The sequence below is a fragment of the Cololabis saira genome, chromosome 9, assembly GCF_033807715.1.
Source record: "Cololabis saira isolate AMF1-May2022 chromosome 9, fColSai1.1, whole genome shotgun sequence".
Taxonomy (NCBI): domain Eukaryota; kingdom Metazoa; phylum Chordata; class Actinopteri; order Beloniformes; family Belonidae; genus Cololabis; species Cololabis saira.
Window position 1 is genome coordinate 17710055 of NC_084595.1, and position 12116 is coordinate 17722170.

The 12116-nt window shown below is 40.6% G+C and overlaps 1 protein-coding gene across 1 annotated transcript in view; it reads left to right on the top strand.

The window, feature by feature from the left end:
- Window positions 1–12116, top strand: part of mmp11a (matrix metallopeptidase 11a) — a 40449-nt gene that overhangs the window by 21188 nt on the left and 7145 nt on the right. Inside the window, exons 2-4 of the mRNA XM_061730637.1 lie at window positions 1761–1969; window positions 8157–8300; window positions 9423–9556. Coding sequence (XP_061586621.1) covers window positions 1761–1969; window positions 8157–8300; window positions 9423–9556 — 487 coding nt within the window. The remainder of the gene's footprint in view (window positions 1–1760; window positions 1970–8156; window positions 8301–9422; window positions 9557–12116) is intronic.

Sequence of the window (12116 nt, forward strand, 5' to 3'; positions counted from 1 at the left end):
TGACTTAGCAAGGAACCAGCTGGTATGGCGCAAGCACTCACTCCATAGCACATCGTGGTGGTAGTGCACCATTTTCGCTGTTTTCCAACTGCCAATAAATAACAGAAGAAGAACACAGAGTACAGTCAACGCCACCTTCCTCCCAGCAGCATCAGTGGGCCGTTCTAAGGACCTAATGTCAGGAACATGTTTGGGCCTGTAGGTCTCTCATAATGTTCATTGTGGGAATAGTTCCTGGTAACAGAGACACGCGTTGATGAGTTAAGCCCCGTAAAACTACCCCGGACCCCGCTAATGGAATTTTTTCTTATCTTTTTCATCAAACCAACTGCCTCAAAATTTAGCAGTTATTCAGTCCTTTATGTCAAAACAGCACAAATGGACAGCTTCAAAAGGTAGAGTGAGTGGTACACTTACCCAACAGCAGGCTGTACGACTTCAGAGGCTTGCACTTTTACCCCAAGGCCACAAATCTCTCAATCTATCATCAGATCTATCAAATCATCACTATCATCACTGTCAGATTATTACTATGACATGTGGAGTTCCTCAGGGTTCGATTTTTGAATCCACTGCTATTCAGCCTCGACATGTTCAATCGTAGCAGAATGACACATTACAGCAGTTTTACTTTACGACACTTTACTTGGCTCTTTCACAAAATCGGTATGGTCTATCAGACTCACTCTATCGGTGCTTGGAGAACGTGAATAACTGGATGCAATCAAACTTTGTTCACCTAAATTAAAATAGCAATAATTGTAATTGGCAATAAAAAAGAAAGAATAAAAGTTGCTGCCCAGCTTGATTTCAGAGAAAGTACGAGGTTAGAAATCTTCGGATCCACATCAGTGCTGTTCTTGAGATGATAAAAACCTGGTTTATCTTTCTTTTTTTGTATTATTATTATTATTATTATTATTATTATTATTATTATCCAAAACAAATATAAAAAGTCAAAGATTTCATGTCCAGAGGAGATTTAGATAAGCTCCTCCAGGCTGTAATCTCCAGTGGATGTGACTACTGTCAACAGTTATCTGTTACAAGACAACTGCAGCTCCCGATGGCAATTATATCCTAAACTTTTATTTATTTATTCTTTTTTTCTGGTCTTAAACAAACATTCTGGGGTTTTAAAAACAGACGAGGCAACTAGTTGGACCACAGAAATAAGAACATTGTTTGCTGTTTTTGGTTGATTTCTAGGTTTCAACACACAAGCAGGGTCCTTCTTATTTCTGCACATTCAGCCTTTAAGTTGCCAGCCTCATCTAATCTTTTGCTAGATAAGTAGCTCACTTTTTAAAACATAAAAGAACTTGGCACAGTCATTCAGACAAGCAGCATCATTCTTTGCCTTGACACGCTCAGCATCTTTGCTCGACCTGCATCTGCGTTGTCAAACCTGGTGGCTCTCGTTCAGAGAATTTGAGCTGAATCGTCTGTGGTCCCGCCATCACTCCTGCTTATCTACACCTCAAGATAACCGTTGTGCGATATCAGTTTGATTGTCAAAAATGCATTATTTCATCTTATACAGAGCACAGAGGGTGTTGGAAAATCTGAAACTGTGCAGACCTTTGTTGTAAGAAATTATTCAATGCTCTACTAAAGCATCAAGTGCAGACTGGTTGCCATGGTTATCAAATGGACAGTATTATTGATGAAAACAGCGTCCATGCTGCCCGGCCAGAGCTGACCGTCACAAGGTCCTAAAGTGTATGGGGGACAATAAATGGACTACTGTGTTGTTCCAGGTCTCTGAGAAGTTCCTGGACCTGAGGAAGAGGGGAAAGGTGGCCGAGGACCTGGTGAAGGAGGTGAGTTCGTCCACCAGCACGCCGAGCCGACCTCGCTGCGGAGTACCGGACTACCTCACCCAGGAGGTGTACTACCGGGGCCGGCACCGCCAGAGACGCTTCGTGTTGAATGGAGGACGCTGGGACAAGACAGACCTCACATACAGGTACAAACGGGAGGCTGCCGCCCTCCTGTCAGAAGGTCTTTTCTTTTTATCGTTCAAATTTTCATTTAAAGGAGCATGAGGCTCCTTTTAAGAAATGAGACTCTATAGCGCTACCCTTCACCACGACGGCCGTTGGGGGTACTGCAGCCAACAGTGAAGCCGGCACGGGAGAACGGGGAGAACGCACATGCAGCGTCATGTGACGTCACATCTGCAGGACAGCGCGGGAAATTCCGGTCCGGAATTGCAGCACATTTTGAAGCACACAGCCTGTTCAAGGGAACGCTTCATCTGACATTATTACTAGAAAACTTAAAACGTTTACGAATTTTTATCATAAATCCTGCCTCAATCCTGCCTCAAGCTCCTTTAATCAAAGTCACACCCAGGAGCTGTTATGTTTTTTGTTGTTGTTGTTTTAGCTCAGGGGGTTTTCCTTTAATGTCTGATGTAAAATCATATTCAGCGTGTTCATTATCTACTGAAATTAAAAACATCTTCAGTTTTGACTTTGCAGTTTCTTAATAGTATCTTTTATTCCATTATGAAAAGATTTTTTACAGGTTTTGTCACCTTATAAGCTTACAAAATGGAGGGAAAGAACTATATTGCTAACTTTATAAAGTCATAAATGTACTAGAACAAACTCAATACAGATTTATGAAGGGATTTCTTTTTTGCAGCAGCGTTCTTTATCTGTGAGTTATTTTGTGCAGTTTACTTGACCTTGAAAAATCCATTAGTCCTGAAGACAGGACAATATTCAGTCAATCATAAATGATTGACATCTCACTTGAGGCAAGAGCACTAACGTTTACCATTCCTGTAAAATTTGCATTAAACGCCTATCCAAGGCATACCAAAAGTACATTGAAAGCTGTTCTTGAACCGTTTGAAGTACATGGATGGTTTTTGTCTCTTTTGAAAGGGAACACTGGGGGAAGTTTTTCCCCCAACTGTCAGAATCACTGTAAGTGCTGATAGCATTGAGTAATTTCAGTTTGAACACACTGAAATAGAAGGTTTTTATTTTCGCCGGAAAATTGTTTTGTAACCAGATGTCTGCAGATGAGTGTAGCTGTGACTTATTAGCTGGAAAACAGCATGAAGCCTTATCTAGTGCAAGTTCAAATTTGATAACAATACCACAAAAAATTAGTATTTTACACATGTTTTTGTAAGATTGTGTCTAGACCTTTCGGCGCTTTTCCACTAGTACCTACTGTATACTCGGCTCTACTCATCTCAACCCGGCCAAGTTTCTTTTCCATAACAATTCAGCTGGAGCAGAAGTAGGCGGGGTTGGAGCAAAGCTGCTGTGACGTATTTGATTGTGTGATCTAAACGAAGAAGACAACAACACTAAAGATGTAGAACCTGGAGGAGATGATTATGTGCTGCTGGGGACGCTTTTTTTTTGTTTGTTTGTCTCTGCGCTGCTGAAAAGTCAGCTGGGAGCCGCGAGCAGCTATGAAGTGACAGAGCTCTTGGTAGATCTGGTCGTTCTTTATCGCCCGTCTAGATCCCTTTTTAATTCTCTCGTCAGCCACCAGGTTTATGAACATCTGCACCTCAGAGTTGGATCATGAAACAGACTTCTGCGCTGCCATTGCCTGTCGAATAAAATTAACAAGAAGTAAAGCAAGTAAAGCAGAATATTGCCCGTCTCCAGCAATTATAACCTATTTTATTTTATTCTTTTGCTGCTCCTTTTTATGTTAAATTCAAATGCCTGATAGAATTTTTTATTCTTTTTTTTTATTCATAAATCCCCTAATGCTATGCATTTTCAACTCTTGTACCATACTTATTATTATTATTGTTATCCTCTTTGAGAGTTTGTATTTTCAATTACTCAATAAAATAAAAATAATAATAAAAAAAGGACTAATGTTGGATTAAACCGTTTACTTTCTTTCGTCAATAATGTTCTAAAATCAGGAGTGTATTGTGCAGCTCAAATCTTAAGGATACAAAGTTTAAAAAGTGTCTTATAATTCCTTACTATAATGATTAAGCTGATATGTGATGTTAGAAACCTAAATTTGGCCGTTTGATCAAACGTTAAAACTAAACTGAAGCGTGATCTAACTCCAACAATACCTCATCCGTTAACTGTGTGGAAATAAACATGGACACAGTCAGAGCTGCACGTCCTGGACGTAGTGGAGCACATGGAGACCCACACAGGACCGGTTGAGGCAGTGGATCAATAAATAAATAAATAAATAGATAGATAAACAAACAGGGCTTAAAGAGAGAAAACGTCCACGTTTCTGCTGCGCCACTTCAGCCACGCTGAATGACGGACTTGATGAAAACAATGAACGATGGGAAACCAGATAGCTCATTGAGAAAATGAAGTCTTTTCTTTCATCTGAGGCCGTGGCACCGCCAGGCGCCGGGCAGCCGCCGGCTGGCCCTCTGTCTGCATCTCCTGGGGTCTCCATTATTGTAGTCCTCCTTTAACGTAACCGTATATTAAGACAGCACAGAGAGGAAGCCATGAGGGGGTGGCAGAGGGCTCTGAATAGCAGCGCCGGCCACAGACTAATGAGTGGGTGACGCCTGAGTGATGTGGACGACCACGATCATGGCAACGACCCACCAAGTCGAGCTGTACGTCTGTCCTTGGTGGGTTAACAAAGCCCTCCCTGGTCTTTTTAAATTACTCAGACGTAGTACTAAAGGACTGGAGCCGCGTTCATGAACCCTGAACTTTGACAAGCCTATCACAGGCGGGGGTAACGTCCCCCGGACGGGCCGCCACTCCGTCACAGGACCACACCCATATACAGTGGGGCAAAAAGTATTTAGTCAGACACCAATTGTGCAAGATCTCCCACATAAAAAGATAAGAGAGGCCTGTAATTTTCATCACAGGTAGATCTCAACTATGAGAGACAAAATTAAAAAAAAAAAATCATTGTCTTGTCATTGTCTGATTTTTAAAGAATGTATTTGCAAATTATAGTGGAAAATAAGTATTTGGTCAACAGAGGTGGACAGAGTACTCGACCCCAGTACTTGAGTAAGAGTACAAATACTACTGGTCAAAATTTACTCTGTTACAAGTAAAAGTAGCTCAGTCAAAATATTACTCGAGTAAGAGTAGAAAAGTACTTGCTTTTAAAGGTACTTAAGTATCCAAAAGTAAATGCTTTTAAATTTACTTTAAGTAAAAGTAAGAGTAAGAGTAAAATTCTTATTTTCCACATCAGTAAATTACTATATTTTTTCTAAATTAATTTAAGGATCTTTTAACTCTTGTTTCTGAGAATTAACTCTTTGAAACCAGCTGCACTGAGGTGCTGCTTTTAGAACCACAATGTTATATAAAACCTGCAGAAACACCCAAAACAAATCAAATGAATGGGATCATAAGAGGACAGCAGATGATGCAGAGTTTATTAACAATCATGAACTGAAACCAAATGAACCTGCACCATCCAACTAAGTCTGGAACCCCCTCAAAGACCACTGCTTTACAAAAAACTGCATCTCTGCTTTCAATAACTCAATGTTGAAGTCACTTAACTTTACAGGAAGGACATGTACCAGTACAATATAGCAATTTAGAGCATAACAAACTGTCTCCCAATGTCTGTCTTGTCTGTCTCTGTGCCTGTCTCCCAATATCCGTCTAAAAATAGGATTTTAGGGAAGAAGAAAAAAGAGCAGACCTGAAAGTAACGAGTACTTTTCAGCCTTCCTAGAAATTTACTCGAGTAAAAGTAAAAATATTTGTCTTGGAAATGTATTCAAGTAAAAGTAATAAGTACCAAAGAAATCTAATACTCAAGTAAAGTACAAATCCTCTGGATATGTACTTAAGTACAGTACTCAAGTAAATTTACTCTATTACTGTCCACCACTGTTGGTCAATAACAAAAGTTAATCTCAATACTTTGTCTTCCATTTTCTAATAATTGCTCCCACAGTGGATTTCTTCACAAGCTGCTTACCTATTGCAGATTCAGTCTTCCCAGCCTGGTGCAGGTCTACAATTTAGTTTCTCACGTCCTTTGACAGCTCTTTGGTCTCGGCCGTAGTGGAGTTTGGAGTGTGACTGTTTGAGGTTGTGGACAGGTGTCTTTGATACTGATAACGAGGTAAAACAGGTGCCATTACTACAGGTAACGAGTGGAGGACAGAGGAGCCTCTTAAAGAAGAAGTTACAGGTCTGTGAAAGCCAGAAATCTTGCTTGTTTGTAGGTGAACAAATACCTACTTTATCTGGGAATTTACCAATGAATTCAGTTAAAATCCTACAATGTGATTTCCTGGATTCTTTCCCCCCATTCTGTCTCTCATAGTTTAAGTGTACCTGTGATGAAAATTACAGGCCTCTCATCTTTTTAAGTGGGAGAACTTGCACAATTGGTCGCTGACTAAATACTTTTTTGCCCCACTGTACACACTCACACCTGTGCGGGAAGGAAGGGGTTTTTCTCCAGGTACAGGTACCCGGACAAACCAGGAATCAAACCAGCAGCATTCTTACTCCGATGCAACGGTTCGAACCATTTAGCCTCCTAAATTTAAAAAGTAAATAAATAAACCCAATTTCTCCTCCAATGTGTCTAAGCTGAGCCGTTGTTGACACCAAAGACGGATCAACATCCTCTTTTTAACCAAAAATACTTCCAGAATTTCAACAAGAAGTTGACCCTTGACCTCCACCCAGGTACTGGCGCTGAGCTCCTGTCAACGTGAACTCATAAATGTCTCACAAGACTCTTCCAGCGTTTGTTTACAAGATCTGAGCCGCCCGACAGCTTGTTGTCCGATCCTCCCTCTGCATGATGCGTCATGTGCTTTTACCTTTCCACTTTCCCTTCAGGCAGGTTTTTAATTTACTTATGAAGCATCCTGCATTACTACACATCTTATTAGTGCTCAACAAATTCTGTCTGTATATTATCAGGCTGTCAAAGAAAGATGATTTAAAACCTTTATTAGCGCATCAGAAATGTGCCTTTATAGCAAAAGTCTCAAGGTGCATTCCAGCCATAAATCCTGTTAACATCTTGTATCTTGTTTGTACCTTTACATTTGCACACTCGACAAAAAACAACGGTTCGTGATAACAGGACTAGTTGCAAACAAGAATTATTTATATAGGAACCATCATGTTGCCAGGTTTTATGCTGTTGTGGCAAAAAGTCCAACTGTAGTCCAGCCAGAAGTACTAAACATGATCCAAAAAGCAGCAAGTCCTGACGGATACACTGATAACCCACGAGTGAGAGGATTGAAGATGTGAAACTGTTCCTTTAACCGTGTGCTTCATTTCCAAGAGCCAGCTGACACACCCGAACACCCACTACAGTTTCTTTGGTTTTTCATTCGTAACATTTGATGAGAAGTGTTTTCTTCAGAGTCACATTATTTATCCTCATCAGTATTTGGTAGAATCACCATTAAACTGCTGGGAAACCCTCCGTACATGTTGCGGGTCGAGTTTCCGGGCCAATCGTGCGCCAGCTTGCAAACGCGGCTTACATTCCTCACCGTGAGAATGATGTTAACTGAACACAATCCCACATCGACCAGTCGAGGCAGATTCACATCATCTAGCGTCCCACAATAAATGTCATAAAATGCATTTCTGTGATAAAGAAAGAAAAACACCTTTGAAGGAAATACAGAGGTAAAACTTGTGCATCATTTAATGATCAGGGCGTTGTTGTATTATACATAATCAAAAAATAAATGTGACTTAGCCTATGACAGCATACAAGACTCCTTAAACTAACGCTCCCATATTTTGTCATTTTGATCCCTGTTCATATGATCAAGCACCAAAACAGAATCATTTAACTTTGACGGCGGCTAATAAACTCTCAGGATCTTTTAGGTCACCCAGCATAAATCTTCAGGTGAAAGTGACAATTTGAGGATGTTTCTGTCTTAAATGAGTTTAAATGAACTGCTGGAAAGGATTTTTCCGCCACCACCACTGTACTTCATGGTTGGGGTGGTTTTCTAAGTCCTTAAGCACATTTTTCCTCCAGACATAAAGGCTCACTTAGTTAAACTGGCCTTCGAGTGCTGCCACTAAAAGCCCTTGTTTGTTGAGGTAACACCTCATATTTGATAACCTCACTGTGTCTGAATCCAAACCTTTGGTTTTAGCCTGTTGTCATTTTTGCTCACTTTTTCCCGTGCCGGCGTTCTCCTGCAGGATCGTGCGCTTCCCTCGGCAGCTGAGCGAGGAGACCGTGCGAAGGGTGTTTCGAGAAGCACTGAAGATCTGGAGTGACGTGACACCGCTGAGATTCATCGAGGTCCACAGCGGGAAGGCCGACATCAGGATCAACTTCACGAGGTGGGAGGAAACCTGAGGAGGAAAATGGGAAGATATCATGGAAAAACACTGTAAATCTCTTTATCCCTCGAACAAGATACATGAAAAGGCTCAAATAATATCTATAAAATGATTTACGATTCAGAATGGCTCAGATATGACGGTCCAGTCACAGTTCAGACCTCAGCTGACTTAAATGGTGTCATGGGACCTTTAGAGAGCTCGGCATAAAATACAGCCTGCAAAGAATGGACCAAAGTTCCTCCACAACTACGTGAGAGTTAATAAAATCATACAGAAAACTTAAATTCAAGGGATTGCTGCTAAAGGTTAAGCTGAGCTTTTTTGTTCAATAATGAATCACATGTTGACTTGTGTCAATAAAATATGTCTTTTCTGCTTTATCTAAGGTTGCCTTTGCTTAATTCTTAAGACCTAGTCAAGAGTAGTGTTTATCATGTCCTCAAACAAGAAGCCTTTATTCTTTTATCCACTTTGCTTCATGTTTTGTCGCAACCAACTTTCCTAAAGTTGGATCTTTAGTTCAGTATTTAAGATAAATGCCCTCAGAATTTCACATCAGCAGCTTAAAACCCAGACGCTTATTTCAAGAAAAGCTGAAAATGTTATTTACTTGACATTGAAATAATTTAGAAGCTTGAGATTATTATAACAGACAGAGCTGCTGTTTCTTGGTCACTCTGGAGTGTGCAGACATCTCAGTCAACGGAGGAGCAGAGCCAAATATTTTAAGAATCAGATAAAATTGCATTCAGACAAAGATCTTCATAACAAAGGGGTTCGGCGAGCTAAAAAAGATGGAAATGAAGACAGAATCTGCAGATACAGACATCTTACGGACGATCCGTATCAACTCCGACTTCATTTCATGTCTTTCGGCTTGTTTACTTTTTCTTTTACCTGCAGTGATTTTTTTCTCTCTGCAAGTTTCTCAGCTTGAATTGAATTTTGATTTTAAAAAAATAAATAAATGTTGTATGTCACATCAAAGCAGAATTTCTTCGTTGCATTTTTTTTTTCAAAGTGATTGTTGCGACGTGTCCTCGAAGATGAAATGGACTGCTCATTCCCGTAAGCTGGTCAGGGTTGTGTGCTGATGCTGTTTGTTTTATGTGTCTTCAGGTACTGGCATTCGGACCACCTCCCCTTCGACGGCCGGGGGGGGATTCTCGCTCATGCCTTCTTCCCCAAAACCAGCCGGCAGGGGGACGTGCACTTTGACGCCGATGAGGTTTGGACCCTCGGAAACCACGTGGGTGAGCTTTACCCTTTCTTCGTATTTTACTTCTTGTGGGAGACCAGAAAGAAGATAGAATAAAAGATCTGACTAAAGTCTAGTCAAGTAAACATTTTGACATAACTGCACGATGAGAGTGTGAATTCAGTCTCAGATCTGTGATTTTTCTATTTAAGGGGGCATCAAGGGGGCCACGTCTCTCACCTAGGGCCCAATAATTTGTCCTTCATAGCTCATGTCTTGAGCTTCAACAAAATGACAACCAATATGGGTTTTATTTATAATCACAAAATGTAACTGGAAGCTGGCATCACACCATGATATAAAATACAGACGCCGTAATAAAACGTCCACTGGTACAAATGTTTGTATGCGATTTAATGTGAATAAAATAAGTCAGAACTGTTGTAAACTGTAAAATTAGCTGCGTGTTTGCTTTGTTAATTCCAGCAGTAGCTGTTCAGGTTACAAAGTTGGAGTAGTTGAGGTTTCTCCAGATTTCCAAGTCGGAATTCCGACTTCAGATGGTATTCCAGTTGAAACTTCCACCTTGGAACTCGGAAATTTTGGGTCCAGAGTACAAACGGAAAACATTATCAACAATTTGGTGTCATCTCATAATCACAAATGGAGTACAGACGCGAAAAACGTGTATATTTCTTTGTTTAAGGGGCTGCGTTTGATGCAAGCACGGTTAAGACAGAGGGAGACATTTACCGCAGTACTTGTAATATCTGCCAACAGTCCATCAAATACTAGCGGCAGAAGGTACCACCATGAATCCAATCTGACAGCGGTGCCGTCCCACTCATACATGTAGATACCCAAATACAAGTTAGTGCAAGTCAGCCACTGAAAAGGCATCAAACGGATTAGCTCTACTCTAATACACACTAAACCAGTTTTCATCACTTACTTTTCGTTTATTTGCATACTAGGAACAATATAATCCTTTTCTATTAGTTTCTTTGTGAAAACACGTTGTGGCACGAGAAAATAATACAACGAGGGATAAGACAGGCATTCAGTTTCGGCTGTAAACAGCAGTTCTTTGTTCCAGGTTAGAAGGTGGCTAACTTGATGTGGTTTAACTAAACTGCAGTGTACAATAAATGCACATTGTGCAGGAACTGCATCCATGACAGCAGTAGAAAACACTGAGAGTCTGTGTAATGACCCTGCTGAATAAATAAGGCATTAAAAACAGGTAACTTAGTGTGTTGAGGTGAAATTCATGTTTTTTTGTTTTTAAAAAACTACTTCCACTTAGGTTAGGACTAGACACAAATACTCAGATGTGTGTGTGTGTGTGTGCGTGCGTGCGTGCGTGCGTGCGTGCGTGCGTGCGTGCGTGCGTGCGTGCGTGCGTGCGTGCGTGCGTGCGTGCGTGCGTGCGTGTGTGTGAGGGGCACTTCGTGTCATCCCATTGATGATCCATGATTGAATAATGTTTGACGGGTGATGCTTGATAATATCCTTGAATAATGTGTATCTGTGCTGTATTTATTTGTAACAAGGGACTGCAGATGCAAATTAGCTTAAGGCTAACTCTGGTGCAATGTTTTTAATTGCACATGGTCCCTCTCAAATAAAATTTAAGTAAAAAAAAATGAAGACACTCATATGCGAATGGTTTGGATGATGTGGTACTTTACTGTAAATGAGTGGTTCGGAGTACAAACAACGTGGTTAGCTCCCTTACTGGGATGGACCTTGCAGCTAGAACAAAACATCGTATATTTTACATTCTCATTAAATGCATATAGATGTTTTCTTTTTCAATGTTACTTACAATGGTTTTTACCAGCATTCTTTTTAACGGATGAACGTATAGTGGTTTTAACATTTATTCTTTACAATTAATTTAATACAATCCGTTTTAAACTCCGTTTTAACCTATGAAACACCTTTTTATAGTTTTTATTCATGAAATAAGAAAATAGAAAATGAAAAATTTAGACCCTGTCAAAACGGAATTAAACTGCACTACAGCGCCCTCTAGCGGTGCACAGGAAACACAGCAGTCCTCTTTATCTCCTGGCGGCCAACAGTCGATGTGCAACACAATATACAAACTTTTAAACGTCTCTGACATAATTCAGAACATTTAGTGCAACACAATTACCTGTAAATGAGTGGTTCAGAGTACAAACATAGTGGTTAGCTCCTCTACTGGCATGGACCTCTGTAAGAAAAATAACACTGAATTCAGTATCCCTTCGAGCAACACACGCAAGATGAAAACACACTGGGGTTACATGTGCAATGTGGAATTTCACCACAATAAACTAAGTATTTCTTATACCTGTTACACATGCGTTACCTTTTGTTGCATAGCAACTGAGACCAAGCTAACCTTCACCTGCAGGTTAAAACACAGGTGAGATGGAGTTGGAGACGTCACATGACCTTGAGACCCTTAAGTCACTAACTCTAACCATCTAACTTCCATGCTGAACTCAGATTCATTGCAGTTCCTCGACCGACCACTAGGGGCTGGCTGCAAAAGCGAGTCGACCTCCACTGACCTCCGTGTTAAAATGTCCAACATGTTTACAGCCTGGTTCACGAAACCATTT